Source organism: Corvus moneduloides, chromosome 5 (assembly GCF_009650955.1).
Source record: "Corvus moneduloides isolate bCorMon1 chromosome 5, bCorMon1.pri, whole genome shotgun sequence".
In the NCBI taxonomy this organism is placed as follows: Eukaryota; Metazoa; Chordata; class Aves; order Passeriformes; family Corvidae; genus Corvus; species Corvus moneduloides.
The window spans coordinates 73,484,404-73,500,366 of NC_045480.1; the positions used below are offsets into that span (position 1 = coordinate 73,484,404).

General features: G+C 45.3%; 2 protein-coding genes across 6 annotated transcripts in view; both read right to left on the minus strand.

Annotated features, from left to right (window-relative positions):
• Positions 1-314: 314 nt before the first annotated feature.
• Positions 315-4,629, minus strand: LOC116444469 (cytochrome c oxidase assembly protein COX18, mitochondrial). 2 transcript variants are annotated; one of them, XM_032109895.1, is made up of 6 exons: positions 4,360-4,629; positions 3,137-3,237; positions 2,766-2,929; positions 1,870-1,982; positions 1,438-1,548; positions 315-748 (listed from the first exon to the last, which is right to left on the minus strand). In XM_032109895.1, the coding sequence occupies exons 1-6, from the start codon at positions 4,627-4,629 to the stop codon at positions 575-577; spliced, it is 933 nt and encodes a 310-aa protein (XP_031965786.1). In that variant the 3' UTR covers positions 315-574. The 2 variants fall into 2 exon arrangements, with proteins under 2 accessions (XP_031965786.1, XP_031965787.1); XM_032109896.1 differs by having other exon boundaries at positions 3,137-3,241; positions 4,360-4,614.
• Positions 4,630-6,494: 1,865 nt separating this feature from the next.
• Positions 6,495-15,963, minus strand: part of ANKRD17 (ankyrin repeat domain 17) — a 54,047-nt gene continuing 44,578 nt past the window's right edge. For all 4 annotated transcript variants that reach the window (XM_032107986.1, XM_032107985.1, XM_032107988.1 and 1 more), the window contains 10 exons: positions 15,653-15,824; positions 14,979-15,426; positions 14,738-14,893; positions 14,375-14,524; positions 12,240-13,888; positions 11,031-11,228; positions 10,202-10,450; positions 8,281-8,456; positions 8,010-8,174; positions 6,495-7,097 (listed from right to left, as the gene is read on the minus strand). In XM_032107986.1, the coding sequence (XP_031963877.1) occupies positions 7,038-7,097; positions 8,010-8,174; positions 8,281-8,456; positions 10,202-10,450; positions 11,031-11,228; positions 12,240-13,888; positions 14,375-14,524; positions 14,738-14,893; positions 14,979-15,426; positions 15,653-15,824 (3,423 nt within the window). In that variant the 3' untranslated portion in view covers positions 6,495-7,037. The remainder of the gene's footprint in view (positions 7,098-8,009; positions 8,175-8,280; positions 8,457-10,201; positions 10,451-11,030; positions 11,229-12,239; positions 13,889-14,374; positions 14,525-14,737; positions 14,894-14,978; positions 15,427-15,652; positions 15,825-15,963) is intronic.

Genomic DNA, 15,963 nt, shown 5'->3' on the forward strand with positions numbered 1-15,963 from the left:
ACATCCCCACAGGTAAAGTGAAGTGTTATTAGTACAATGACATCTGCACTTTTTCTTCTAAACTGCTAATTTTAGTCAGAAAGTGTATCTCAGCCCTATCTGGAAAGTTCCACTAGGCTATCACAACAATTCAAACAAATGCTTCCAAGTCTGCATTAAAAATTCTGCTTCTGATTTTTGTTAGTTTACATCACAGTAGTAGCTTGGAATCTTATAAAAAGTTCAAGTAAATAATTAATTCCTGATAATTTTAACAAAAAAAACCCCTGAACTTCTTTACCTTCAGGACTTACAGTAAAAAAGAGGCACCGTACATGAGTCACGGTTTTATTTAACACTCACCTGGCCAATTCCTTACGATAATTCAGGAGATAAACCTGGATTTCTGGACTATTGCAACTGCAAAATGACCACACTTGAAACAAAGCTACCCAGTAAAGACACATTTTTGCTGACCAATCCTTCTTTATGGCCAGCCAGTGTTTTATTTGGAAAATAAATATACAGCAAATAAGTACATCTCACTGAAACAGCACTACTTCATTCCTGAGACAGCTCTTCCTGCAGTTCAGTGTCATTTCTTGAAGCTGTACTTAGCAGCCAAGGCAGCCATGATGTCCCTGTAAGGAGTATCCGAGTCGGATTTGGTCCTTGGGATGCAGCACAGCCGGCGGAAGGTGGGAGAGCGCAGCAGGAGGTTGTGGGAGAGTCCCACGAGGCTCGAGGACAGCCAGTACAGCGCCATGGACTGCAACAAGACAAGCACAGGTCAGCTTCCTGGGGGCAAGGAAAACAGCAGGTTTAGGCAACTCCTCCCGAACCACAGCTGTGGGGGTACTCCCAGGTATTGATAAAAATAACTCACCTAAAACACTCCTCCTCTCATTTGCAATAATGGCTTCCACGTGAAATGTAACTGTCTGTCTCTGAACTCTTCGGGGGAAAAGTGTCATCTACACTGAGGCTTAACAGGTCTTAAATTAATTCATATTAAACTTGCTTCAACTTCTGTATTTGAAACTATCAGTGAATGAGCCAAACAACCAGACACTTTGTTTTTGCAAGAATACTCTGCAGTAGAAAACCTGGTAAAAATGAGAAGTGTTTGAAGAAAGATGTGGAAAAGTTCCTAATTTAAGAACTACACTGGTTTCCACTTAACAAACATTTGCCTACGTGTCTTTACATAAGTTTTCCTCTCCTTTTTCAGACTACACGAAGGACATTAAGTCCTTTCAAGGTTGCAAACTCTTCCCTCTTGAACAAAAATATTCCAAAGGCATCAAGATTTAAACATACATATAGACAAAACATGTGATTTGTTTTCAAGCACACAGCAGCAGCAGCAATACGAAACACACGAGGCATTCAGGCTGTCCTTTAAGCACCGACCAGACCAGCCACAGGTGACGTCCCAGAGGTGACCTCGGTACTTACAGAGGGCACCGTGGCAGCAATAGGGATCATCACCACAGACACCACGCGGAAGAAGTTCGTAACAAGCTTCTGGAACCGGGAAACTTGCGGGTTTTTTTGGGAAGCAAAGATCTGAAAGAGGAGAAACTCACAGCTATAAACAACGTCTTTTTGAAATGACCAGACTGAGGATTAACACCCAGAAAGGTCATTAGAGCAGCATTCTAAAAGAAACTTTAGCTAAGACTAAATATTACTGAAGCTCAAGCAGATCTGAGACATGTCACATCAGACTTTGAGGTCTCTGAACAAGACACCTACGCATTAAAGTACATAGGGCAAACAGATTATTTTTCACTTCTGCCCAGTGCATTTAAAGCAGTGATAATCTGCAGCCACCTTTATGTGTTAGCCCTTTGCAGTCACCACTGTTGTTTTATTCCACCAACGTACCTCCACCACCAGCAAATTCACCAGCCCCAGGGAAACGGGCAAAATCCACGTGGAATCGGGTGCCGTGAGGTCCGTAAACCACAGTGCTCCTCCTGATGAAAACTGTTCTTGTACTATAGGAAACATTTCAAGAAAACACAGAATTCAGTATAATTTGCTGTCTCAAGTGAGCCAGAACTGTACCATGGGTTAAATCATACACCCAAGTTTCTAGGTATGTTTTATCCACATGAGAAATATGATTAAAGCAGAAATCCTTGGTTAAACACTCTGCTACCAATCTGAGTACGAAAAGTGGGAGATACAAGCTGAGACCCATCTTAGCTCATGACAGCCACTGAAAGGTAAATCTGTGATTAAAAACTACTTCGATCTCAAATATTTTACAAGTCAATGAGAAAAATAAGAATGCAGTAACTTACAGTGTTTATTTCCTGATTTTGAAAATACTGTATTTTTCTTAGTAACTCTATAACTAGCTACATTCTTGCTTAAAAGAACAAACTGTGAACTCTTGTCTAAAAAATTGGTATGTATTTTTTTTTAATTTAAAAAACCCTCACATTCACCTTGTCTACAGTATTTCACATGAAAGAAAAAAAGACAGACTAACAGTGAGTGTGCTGTGGCATGTGTAATATTACTTGCTAAATAGGATTATCAGACTACATTAAGTTTAAAACTAATTTCAAATGATATTATTATCTATTATTTATATTAATTAATTAGATTAAGTTCAAACTATATTAACTTTAAAACCTTAGTAGCTGACTGTTCTTATGTCAGCTTGTACAGCAAGCTCAGGACATTGTGCTCTTTAACCAACAAGGTGTCTGTGGAAGCAGTAGGTGAATAAAAAGGGACAGTGAGAGAAGACAGGTGTCCAGATGCAGCACCTGCTGAGCCCAGGGCACCGACGCTGCAGTTGCGCAGAGCCAGGGACACGCACACCCACATGGGGATCTGCACCCACAGCAGCAGGGTGGCTTTGAAGGGGTGGCAGTTGTCCCGGACGTACAGCTCCGTAACAATCCTCCGCATGTTCTTCGTGAAGTGAAACCTTTCGGAGAGGAAAACAAAAGTTCAGAGCTTTGAAATGCGTAATGCCTGAAAGGGAACAGGATAAATAAACTGTAGGAGGGGAAAGAAAATCTAAGCTTTGGGCAATGGCAGAATCTTCCTGTAAAAGTGTTGTTTGTGGGATCTTCCTTCCTGCCAAGCCTCATTCCGGAACGGGTTCAGGAGGTGTGTACAGTCCCCCTCGTACCTGGCCACCTTTTCAGACCACCCCAGCTGCTTTCCACGCACTGAAACTTCATAGCGAAGGCGCTTGGTGAGTTCCTTAATCTCGGGCTGCAGGTTTTCCAGCTAGCTAAAGAAAAGGAGAACTGTTTGGGCACAGCGGCAGGTAGCAATCGCCTCCTCTCCTCACCTCTGTCATTAGTAATTCAATAGCTGAACAAGTATTACACTTATTAAAATATCACTGTAAAATTTAATAGCTGTACAGAAATTAAACATACACATTGCCACTGGATAATTTAATTCCTCTACAGGTATTACACACATTAACTACCCTTGTATGCCAGCACAGGTATCAAACATATTAATTATCACTATAATTTAATATCTGTACAGGTATTAAATGCCTGTGAGGGACAAGACATCTTGTCAATGCCTTGTTCAATATCAATGAACACCTTTTCTCTTCAAACGAAATAACCACGGGAAGGTAACAGCGACAAGTGTTACACTGACAAGTAATTACAGTGACAATCAAAGATACTCCCTTACTACTGCATGAAATGAAAACAGAATTTCAGATTTATCTTTTTAGATTTTATACTTTTTTAAGAAGAAAATGAGTACTATCACAGCTGAAATCAGGGCAATTCTTAACAAGTGTCTTTTTGCCTGCAATCAGGACTTGTGATCAGCTACTTCACTTAAAAAGACCCAGCTTTAATGCCACCTCAATGATAAAAATAAATAAATGACAATAATAAAAATTAATAACAGTCAAATATATATAATAACATACAACTATATATAATAGAAAATGTGTATGATAGAACGTATTATTTACGATATACTACATGTAATATATAAATATATTGTGTTACACATGACAGAAATCTATAAATAATAATATAGAGAGAGAAATGAAATAAAGAGTAATAAAATGAAGTCCATCAGGACACAGCTCGGCAGTGAACAGTCACTACCCGCAGCATAAGAGACCCCATTATTCCAGAGTGCAATAGACGCTCCGTTTTGCAACCAAAACATGCACAAAATATAACGAAATTCTTTTAAAAAACCCGAAACGCCCCTAAAGCCGCTGCAATAAAAGAACTGAGATGTTTATCCCGCGGCCTCCTCAGCCCCTCCATCAGTCCTTCCCTCACAGCCTCTCCCCGCCTCAGAGCCGCCCGCCCCGCCCGCCCCTCAGCGCCCCCTCAGCGCCCCCTCAGCCGCCCGCGCTCCCACCTTGGCCAGCAGCCGCCCCTGGTGCGCGGCCAGCGGGAGGGTGACGGCGCTGCGCAGAACGGCGGCCCCGCAGGCGATGGCGGCCCAGCAGGGCAGCCCGGTGGCCTCCTGCAGCGCCGCCAGCCCGCCCTCGGCCCAGTGCACGGGCGCGGACCGCGCCGCCCACTCGTACCAGCCCTCGGGGCCGCCGGGGCCGCCCGGCGCCGCCGCCGCCGCCGCCACCGCCAGGGCCGGCGGAGCCCGCGCGCCCGCCCGCGCGAGCCGCCACATGCCGACGGCTTCCTCCCGTGGGGCGCATGCGCGGCCCGCGCGCCGCCGGAGCGCGCCACGCCGTGGCCGCCATGGCGGCTGAGGGCACGGGAAGGGCAGCGAGGGCAGGGCAGCACCTCGCTCCATTACCTGCATTATATTGTAACCAGACTGGTACGGGCTGGAATGGAGATTAGAATAGTCCCAACGCCCTCCTGCCATGGGCAGGGACACCTCCCACCACACCACGGAACGGGCGGAGTTGGAAGGGAACCGTGAGGATCAGGGAGTCCAATGCCTGGCCCTATACAGGACATCCCCAAGGATCACACCACGGGCCCGGGAGCGTTGTCCGAACCCTGCGTGAAGGGTCAAGGTCTTATCCAAACTGCCTTTGAGCCCTTTGAGCCCCAGGGTTGGGGCAATATCTCACCCCTCTTCCAGGAAATATTTCTTCCCAATATCTAGCCTGTTTCCCCTTTTTCCATTTGTACCCATTACTTCTTGTCCTATCACTACAGTTCTGACAAGGAGAAGTCTTGGGCTTGCTTGTTGGCCACTTCAGATACTGTAAGGGTGCCATAGCAAATCTACACAACCTTCCCTTCTCCAGGCTCAACAGCCCCAACTCTCACGGCCTAATAATTACATTCACGAGCAATTAATCATTAACGAGCCATTCTCATTCCACATTAGCAGTGTTCTCCTGCCCAGCCAGGTTCTGAACTGTGTCTCCTTACCCCTTCTGTGGCAAGGAGAGGTCAAAATCCCCCTTAGACCATACACACTCTGCACCGTGTTCTTTTCCTCTCCATGTTTGTCCTAACCCTGGTTCTGTTCCCTTTTCCCAAATAAAGAGCACCTGCCAGCTCCCAAAAGAGTACGTTCCTTGGTTTATTGGACAAATAAAAAGCATTACATTGTGGAAAAATTAAGAAAAAAAAGGCACTGAGAATAAAAATGGTCCAGTTCCCCCACCCAGGATCTCCCGTGCCCAGCCCACTGCCACAGTGGTGGCATCAAGCCTGTGCTACCGCAGGCATGGACTGAACTGTCAGGTCAACAAAATACTCCGGTTTCATGGCTGTAATAAATAGTGAGCACTACTTCTCAGTGGGATTCGTAATTAATAACCCCCAAAAGCACTAAAGCCTGCAGCAAATGATTGTAGCAGAGGGGAAGGGCACTACACCCACACCACGGTAAGGTGTGAGATGGAGTTTCAATCCTTTTTCTGAGCAGTTCCTCACTTTGGAATTAATTTTGCTACCACCACATCTTTACGGGATGTATTTCAGGTGATCAGGCAGCTGGAAAAAGGAGCTTGCTTTTATTCAGAGCAGCACCTAACGGCAGGTATACAGACTTGGGTATGCAAAAGGCTCGTGGACACCTCAAGTATCACAACAGTTAAAAGGCAGTAGTTTCTGTGGGCATCTGAGGTGTTTTTTCCTGGTTTTCTAAGGAGGAACCATAGTAAAACCAAGTAATACTTCTTAAATCCGAGCTGTAGATCTCCTTTAAATGCTCTGTATGGGAACTGTACAGGGATCCTGACTGAATCTGTGTCACTGCTCACCCAGCCCAGCCTCAGAGGACCCACCCCCCCCCCCCCCCAATCTCCTGCTACTGCTGTCCACAGAGGTGACAGCTCCTGACAATGTATAAGGGAATTCCCACTTGGACTTCTCCAAATAAAGCTTGACAGGGCTTATTCTGGAACAGACCTGCATTTTGGAGCCTTTAGCGGGGAAGCTCTCCCCAGCTGTCAAATAGAGAACGTATGTATTCCCAAAAAAATCCAACACGCATTTGGAAAACGCCCTCTGTTAATGCCTGGGGTGTTTTTCTTTTTATAACTTACTTAAATTACACAAGTAGAAAAGTTATGCTTATTAATAGTTTAATGTATGAAGGAAACATCCAGATTTCTGAATATGAAGGTACATATCTCACATTAATTTAAGTCTACATAAAGTAGAGCCTCTATAACTGACATATTGAAATTTACTTTCTGCTTAGCCATTTGTTATGTAAACAATTGTACATTTATTTGCCATTCTAAAACTTCAGGATCAAGTTTACATAATTTTGCTAAATTTCTGTGTTTGCTCAGAAGCAGTTTACAGTACTAAAACCAACCAGCCAAAGAACAGCTTCAACAGAAAGTTAGGTCAAAAAAAAAAAAAAAAAAAAAAAGGAGGAGGAAAGGAAAGAAGAAAGTCTAACTAAGTTGAAACATATGATGGTGGGGAATGGGTGGTCACAATGTTCACAGAAAAAGGTCAGTTAGTAAGTTCTTCTGCAAAAAGCCTACACACTTCAGTCAAGCACATCAGTAGAATGATCTGGGAGCACATAAACTGTTTCTGCCAATTGTGGTTTCCTCTGCAAAGAAAGGAATCTCAAGGCCAGCACGTTGATCCCACTCAGCCCAGTTGGTTCATATGCACACTGTTCATGTGAGGTGTCCAAGTTCCAGTCCACACCTGCAACAGAAACCTGCATTAACACCGTACTTTGGGCTGCTCCAAGCAGGGCACAGCTCACAGGGACACTGCAGGCCTCACGGTTTTCCCTGTCCAGGATAATTATCAGGGCTCTGTGTGTGCAGCAAATGATCTGCAAGCCCAGTTCCCGAATCCTCCAGCTCCCAGATCAAGAGACTTGCTCTGCTCTTGACCCTGAGTTCAAACAAACAAGAACTTGATTTCTGCTGCCTTATTTTCCCCTAACACCTTCAGCTCTGGGGACAAGTAAAGCTTCTTTGGGGGACAAAGTTTCCTCATTAAACCAGAAATCACCTCGCAGAGATCAGGAGACACATCAGAGCAATACCTGAACTGTGGCCGAACCTCCTCTCCCACACACCTACGGCCTGCCAGAGCTGGGAGCTGCTCCCCACAGCTTGGATCATTCCCAAGCAAATTAAGCCCAGAAACATCTTTATTTAGTAACAGTGTAACAGAGCTCACTGTCTAATTAAACAATCACAGGACATAATCTAACCAGAGCTACTAATGTTCCATTATAGTATTAGTTCCTGAATACGAACAAGAGGTTTAGGGGGAATTAATCCCTCTGCCTAAATTATATTCAGTGGACAAGCCAGGCAAGATCAGAGCAGCAAAGAGCTACTTACTCCCTTCCTAAAGAGCTGCTTTATGCCCTTCCTCCGTGTGCTCCTAACACAGTCAGGACATCCTAAACTACAGAGCCCAGCAGCAGTCCTGTTGCTGTATTCCCTTCTTGGGAAAGGAAAGCTTAACTAAGAGCACATAAATTGGCTTTTCCTATGAAATTTTGCCCCAAGGTTTCTTTTCCCAAATGCACAACTGCACAGACAGGAATCATGATATATTCTGAGTAAAATACACAGTCCAAAAAAAGGGAACAATTACCGTCTGAGGCCCGTTGTTTTCTGTGGAGTTTGAAACCATCTTTATCAGCGAGTTCCAAGATGGGTCAGCAGCATGAGGCCCATTAAAGATGGGGCCTCCAGTACCATCTGTGATGGGGGCTACGGGAGGAATTATGGCGTTCCCATACACAGAAAAAGGCATTCCCTGAGGGGAAGGAAAAGAAACAATCAGGATGCTTTCACGAATGCTACTACAGACAGAAGGACAAAAGGGGGTTCATGCTGCGTATCGGGTCCAAGAAGGTCATTACCCCAACTTTTGGGAAGTCCATGTATCCTGCAGGGACGGGCTGATGGAATGTACCAGAAGGCGTTACGATTCCCGTGCTGTCTCTCTCCATGGCTTGGTGCGAGAACACGCCTGGATCAGACATGGGCCTGTGGATCATGTGGCTTCCCATTCCGCTGTGACACCAGTCCACTTTATCTGCCAGCACAGAGACACAGCGTCATCCACAACACCCCTCACCGCCGCTTTCCAGCCTCCAAGCTTGCTCACCCCGCAGCTCTCGGGCTTCCACCTGCACTAGAGCTCAGGAGCACAGAGGACGGAAGATAGCAGAAACGGCACCTGCAGCCCCCAAGCCAGGAACCCTGAGCCACTGCCAGGAGTTTGGAACAATTACCTGCAACCAGAGCGCTGCCCCTGCAACTTTCCTCCATTTCAACAGCAAAGCTGGAATTTGGGCTAACTCTCCCTCCTCCAAAACCCTCAGATTCTCCAAAAACCTCAATTCCTCGTGCCTTTGGTGCTGTGGAAAGCATATGTGCACTAAGACGACTATTTGCTCTACTTCACTACCGTTCTTCCATTAATTATTTAATATTCTAAGGGACACGGAAGTATCCGTACAAAGCATAACCAGAAAATGACCAGCTGCAGACATAGGCTCATGTTCTAATTCTGCAAATTCACCAGAGGCAGCTTGGTATCAGTACTACAGTTCAAACCCCAGACATCCAAAAATCAAATTTTCAAAACAAATCATAAGAAAACTGTATTTGGAGAAGGGGTACAGAAACATTTCTGAGGCACCCTAACACTCAAGTAGAGAAGAGCCAATCCTATTGTGAACTGAAAATCAAAATGTTGAAGTAATTGATAAAAGCAGAAAGCAAGCAGCATTCCAAAAGCCAAGACAGGCACGAAGGACTTTTCCAGCCACACAATGCAAATAAATACTAAATTTTTAAAGCTTTATCTGGGAAAAGACCACTAGCCAAATAAAAAACGGGTTTGTGTTTGGGAAAAAACCCGAGCACAGTCAGTCAATTAAAACCTTAAGCTGTCTGCACTCAGTCAAGGGGCAGAACAGATTGCTCTGAGAGGTGGAGCAGTTCCCATCCTTGCAGGTTTTCCAGAGTAGATTGGATAAAGCCCTGAGCAACACAAGCAGAACTCATGGCAAACCCCATTTTGTGCAGGAGGCCGACAGGACTTCCAGACATCCAATCCAACACAGTCTCAATATTCACACCCCCCATCCCAAGCAAAAAACCTAAAGAAATTAAAAATCAACTCAGCACAAAAAACTCCATCAATATGAAAAAAGTTCATCAGTCTCCCAAAACTTGCATCCAAGACTCCTGACAAGTTCGGTGAGAAAAGCCATAACATCACTGACTGAAATTCTTAGTAAAATTCTGAAGTACTAAATTGTGTGTGACTCCAGGAGAGCCAAGAGCCTTGTGCTAGTAGAAAGCAAATGGCTGGAAAGAACAAAGGAAACCCAAATGTGGAATATTATCACTTTATAAAAACACCATCCTCAGCACAAAAGGTTCTACTTTAGCTACAAATTAAATACTAACTCCTACTGTACAATCAATCTCTTTATCAACAAAAAACCCCAGACAGTTATCTTGTGACACCTTAATTTCCCTCCTCCTAAATCGAATGATCCCTATAAACCCTGTTTTTATTTTTCCTGTTCTTACTTGGAATACCATATCTTCACAGCCAGGACACTTTCAGAAACCCCTGAGGGTTTCAGAAACCTTGTTAAAACAAGTAAGTGGACCGGAAGGCAAAGACAAGTCCCTGCTCCAAATCCTTGGGAAAGAACATTTCAGTATTTTCAGGCACTCGCTTCTGCATCCTCCCGTGCTGAAGACAAGTTTGGCAAACACAATGGTGTGATCAATTCAAGTGCATCTATGAACAACACATACCTTGACTGCCACCTATACCTTCGAAGGACCAGATGCCACTATGTCCCACTGGGGCAGCCAAGTTGCTCCCAATTACGGAAGGAGTAGACGTTCCAGTTTGTCTAATACGTGCAGACCGTTCAGTCCCAATAGGAACAGGAACTTTTCTGTCCTGAGAAACGTTACTGGGTTTTTCTGATCCCAAGGACACTGCTGAAGGGGTGGGAGAAGGTGCTCGTACTCCAGAAGACACAGACTGAGCAGGAGATTCTGCAAGGAGAGCAACAGGAGCACTTAGTGATGGCAGCCAGATCCCACAAACCTATCCTTCAGTGTCCAGCAACTGACAATGGGCAGCTGGTTAATGCCAGGTTCATCCACCTCAGGATAATTTTATTTCCAGATCACGGAGATACTCACCATTGATTTAGTCCCTTATATAAAATACTTATCATGCCCTGGCAGCTCAGCCACTGGACACACACCACATAACCTTAACTAAGCACCACTGTCTATCAGCACAGAGCATTTGCGGATTATATCCTAAACCAGAGCTGAAATAAGCCCACATAAAACCATGTTTCTGTTGGGTTTGTTTTTTATTCTTTTTTTTTTTTTAAGTCTTTCTTTGTTCCCTGCAAGGGTTTTTTGTCATTATTTTTGCCAATGAAACAGACTAACATGTTCCCTAAATAAAGCCAGCACTTAACAGCTTATTTGTCTTCTGTCCAAAGAACTCCAAACTGCAGGGGCCAGAAAACCTACCCTAAGGATTTTCGCCCGGAATTCCTTACGCGGTTCTGCGAGACAGCTTTATTTATACAGCAGCTTCCCGCTGACCAGAACTCACCATTTGATGCTGATGAACATGGAGGCAATAAACTAAGAGGGGAAAAATGCTGTCTGTTAAAATTAGCAGCTGCAGGCGCTCCACCCAGAGGTGTGCCGGGTGCGTAGATCTGCCCTCCTGACAGGTTCGAGGCAAAGGTCCCCAGGTGTGTAGAAGAAGGTGTTACAGAAGCATAGGGAGAATCCATACTGACAATACCTACAAGAGAAAATGGGCACAAGTGACTCCCAGAACTCCAACATCTCCATCAAGAGGTGGCCCGTATCATGGAAATAAAAAGGAAAAAAGGGAAACTTAAATCCAATCCATCTTTGGGGTTGTGTGTTGCAATTTTCCAAAGGAAACTGGAGTATTAACCTTCACACTCAGCAAGTCTATTCAGTTTGTGGCAGTTGTGCTGTATACATAAATCAAGAATGATTCTCCTTTCATTAACACCAAATGTCACCAAATAGCCAAGATACTCAAAATACAAGAATTACCGCTCCCTTTGTGTCCTCTTCAAGGAAGAAAGGGAAAAATAAAATCTTAGGGATCTAAGACTTAGTCTATTGTGTATCTTAGGGGCATACAGGGCCGTAGCCAAAATGCTAACTAGTAAGTATATCAAGATGAAAAAATTCAACACCATCATATTCGCAAAACAGGAAAAAAAGTTCTGTCATATCTCTCAATCCATTAACACCTCAGTGGTCCTACAAAAACAGGCAGAGATGGTCCACACCATGTGTGAACATTCTGGAAGCTACAGAACAGGTTCTGTGACAACCCCTTGGCCTCTGTTTTGGGCAGAAAGCTCAACACCTCACTAAAAATTTCAGGCAGTGAAGGAAATTACATTTTATGGATCAAATTTAGTAATTAAGACAACACACCTCTTGTAAGTTACAAGTTCACATCAACACACCACTCTTTTTACCATCCTAACCCTTGGAAGATGCTGCATATTTTTCTGCAGCCTCAGGACAAGGTATCACAAACTAGAACAGTCGCTAGCTGGTAGGGAAGGAAGGTGGAAGTAAGAGTGTTTTAATTATCTCAGCTATTACAGGAGAACAGACCGGAACAGCAAAAATCCTATTTTATCGAGCCCATCGGCTGCCAAATTGTTACTAGATTTGACAGGGCACTTAAAATGAACTCAACTTGACCTAAAAAACATGAGAATAAACTGTATTATTATGGTATGGACACAAGCCAGAAACTTACCTGAGGGACTTGGAGCTGGCCTCTGTAATGGTGGCCTGAAACCTGGGGCTTTGGAAGTGTCAGACTGATGTAACGGATCTGAATTTGGCAAAAATGAGGACTTTGCTGATAGCATGGATTCTGGTGTTGTCTGAGAGGAAACGACAGACCCACCCCAGAAGGCATGAGCAGACGTGGGGCTGTTCTCAAACAACGTACTAAAGGGCCCAAAAGGCAGAGTAGCACTGAAGTTGTTCCCCATGGGCTTGTTCGCCGGGTGGGCCGAATTCTGAGAAGCACTTTGTGTACTTAAGGTAGAAGGAAGCTGCACTGAAGAAGGAACGCTGTGGGGCCTTTTGATGTGGTTAACGTTGAGGACTGCGACAGAGGAGTTTTGCACAGGAGCCGGATTCTTGTGGACGCTGCCGGTTCCATGGACAGGCGGTCTGATGGCCGGGGTTTCCATCTTGGCTGCGGGCTGAGCGGACCCCATGGACGCCTGGGACACGGGGTAGGTCATTGGAGCATTGCTCGCACCTACCACGGGAGCAGATGAGCTCGTCGCTGCTAGATTTGGAGGCACAACCATGCGAGGATCTGGTGCAGGAACCTGAGGTTGCTGGAGAGGGGGCCTGGCCTCTGGCAGAGGAGCTCCCGGGGGCTGCTGATGAGCGGGATGCACAGAGGAGCTGCTGGTCCCAGGATTGGGCTGCCTGCTGCTGGTCGAGCCACCCGCATCCACTGCGGGCGGGCTCCCCGCTTCCGGCTCAGACGGAGGCGCACCTTTATTGGGAGAGGCAGCCGCGCAGTCGGAAGGACTGCTCCTGGAGATGCCCACCGGCTGCGCAGGAGGAGAGGGAGATGAGGGGGAAGATGCAGGGTAGTGTTCTTTGGCAGTAGGAGTTGGATACGTGGCGTTCGTGGGCGCTGTGCTCGTGTTGCTTGCTGTGGTTGTCACGGTGGTGGTGGTGGCGTTGGACGTCTTCACCACTGTGACAAACAGCTGCCTCCTGACCGAAGGGGAGCTCGGGCTACCGCTCGTGGAAGATCCAGGCACAGTAGAAGCCACTGAAGTTGTCGTCGCCGTGGGACTCGTCGTCAAAGAACTTGCTGAATTCACCTGAGAACCGCTGCTGCTCTGGCTGTTATGGCGAGGCACCATGTGAGGTTTCGGCGAGTTCGTAGCTCTCGCAGGGCTCAGCGGCCTGACGGGAAACGGACCCCACGTGGACTGAGCTGGTGGGAAGGTACCTCCGAAGTGCGTCATGGGCAGCCGAGGCGGACGTATCTGCTGGAAAGTCTGAGCAGCGAGGAGCGCGTGTGCAAACTGCGGAGGAGGATATGCCAACGGAAGAGAAACTTGGAAACCAGGCCGCACGTTGTTCACGGGGTTCTTAATGCTTTTGTGAGTGGATGCTGAGGAGATTGCAGGCACGGTGAGCGCGGAGGCGCTCTGAGATGTCGACGAAGCAGCTACGGTGGTCACTTTGATGCCCACGAGAGAACTGTTAGCAGCTGTAGTGGTGGCAGGTGTCGAGGACCCTATTTTGGAATTTACAGTCGAACTTTTCAAACGGTTCTTTGGAATCAGTTCATCGATTTCCTTATCTGGATCCTTAATCAGAGCATTGATCAACTGTGTGGCCTGTCTGGTCGATTCTGTGCCACCCCTACAAAAAGGAAGGACAGGAAAAGTGCATCTAAAGCATTTACACGCATTATAGCCAAGGATCTCCCACACATGATCCAGCCTATCTTCCATCACACTAACACGAACAGGAAAATAACCCTCTACCCAAAAAACTGAGCTTGGCACAGTCCTGCTGCAGACAACTACTCAAGTTCAAGTTGAAAATTCCAAATCCCAAAAAACTCAAATGGATAAAACATTTGCTTCCCTAAATATTCCTTCATATTTCACCAAGTCTAAACAAGCCCAAACACAGAATCCCAACATTTATGCTTTACCTTATATCACAAGCTGTCTTTTGTACCTGTTGGTGGTTGTATTCTGTTTCCCCACCCCATTCATCTCCTCTGCTTTCAAGTGATCTTCCAAGGAACAACCAGATCAAGCCTTTAATCTTCCTGTACAGACAAATGTTCTTCAAGGAGAAAATACCCACAGGAGGGAGCCAATGCAGAATCCTGCTCACCTTATTGTGATTATTCGGTCTCCAGTTTTATCCTTCTGTTTGTCAATGTCTATGTGCGCTCCCGTGCACTCCCGGATCGCGTTGATGTTACATCCTCCTCTGCCAATAACTCTGGAAATCACAGTTGATGGAACAGAAACCTTCTTGGATCTATATAAAAAGGAAACAGTATTAAGTGGGAAACACTTCCATGGCAAGAAGCTGTGGGCAGGTTGGTCAAAAGAATTCCATGTTTTCCAATTCAACCTATGCAACAGCACCTTTGTGAGATCTCAAATCCACTAAAAGAAGGTCATTTAGTAACTCCAGGGAAGGCTACACAAAGGACAGCATCAAAGGGAATTAGGGGAATATTTTGCTTACCTTCTCACAACTTCCTTCCAACCTTCTTCCCTTTTCTGACCACGTTTAGGACTAGCAATGGTTAGCTTTCCATTTGGAGAAGAAAGGGGAGAAGGAGCGGATTTTGTGCAAGTAGACAAGGAATTATTCGTCACTTCATTAATAACTTCAGACAACCTGCAAAAGAAATTAAATGCTGTCATTATATGGGGGGGAAAAAAAGGATGACTTACACTTTGCATACACGGTCACAGGAACTTACTTGATGGATGACTTGCCAGGGACTGCTTTCCTCTCATCCTTTGGACAAGTGACGAGCACCGACGGTTGCTTTTTGTTGCTCTGTGTGTTAGTGACAGCTGTGGAAGAATGATTGTCACTTTTGTGGCTGCTGTTGCTATTGCTGCTCTCATCGCTACAGCTGGAGATCCTCATATTGTCACTGTCACCACTCTCACTAGTGCTGCTGCTCTTGGATTCCCCATTCACCTTCTCTGGTTGGCTATAGGAAATCGGAAGCTGATCATCAAATATAATCTGAACATTATCAGGGGTTACTTTGTTTTTCCTGTTTTTCCTCTTGGAGCTTGTTGTGGTGATGGTGTTATTCCTCTTCCCATGAGAGCCTGCCAACGTTGTCCAGGTTGCAGATATACCTATGGTGGTGGTGGTGGTAGCACTGGGAGGCTCCATTGGGACCTCGGGATCATCTGATGGAAGAGTAAAGACAAAGCAGGGATAATTTAGCTGGTTTGAGGAAACTTGAGTATTTTGCTTTCCAAATCACACCTGTCCTATCAAACAACTTAGAACTAACTTTTTTACAAAGCTCGACAAAGCACACAAAACCCTTGACTATGCAGAGATCCATAAATCTATTACAGTTGTCAGCTCATACAGAATTTCATTCTTTTCTTGGAATAATGCAGTAATCACCTTCAGCTTTTAATTTTTCTTTCTCCTGAGCAGCCTGAAGTTCAAAATTCTCTTTATTTTTTGCTTCTATTTCTTCTAGTTTTCGCCTTTGTTCTTCTTTTTTCTTCCTCCTTTTCTCCTTTCTTTTCTCTCTTTTGGCAGCCAGAGCCAGTCTCCTGCTTTCTTCCCTTAGCTACAAGTCAAGCACATGGAACAGCATTACAGGGTGTCCCATGCATTTCAAGAAATCCAAACGCTTTCTATTTCCATGGACTTTCCTGTTTTATTTCTACTACAGTATATAGTTTCTAGTAAATGAGTCTATTTTTTTA

Excerpts from the sequence above, each read along its gene's own strand:
- LOC116444469 (XM_032109895.1), bottom strand. The coding sequence starts at position 4,629 with ATGTGGCGGCTCGCGCGGGCGGGCGCGCGGGCTCCGCCGGCCCTGGCG. Across the intron at positions 3,238-4,359 it reads AGGGGCGGCTGCTGGCCAAG|CTGGAAAACCTGCAGCCCGA; the intron begins GTGGGAGCGCGG and ends TTCTTTAGCTAG. Across the intron at positions 2,930-3,136 it reads TGGTCTGAAAAGGTGGCCAG|GTTTCACTTCACGAAGAACA; the intron begins GTACGAGGGGGA and ends CCTCTCCGAAAG.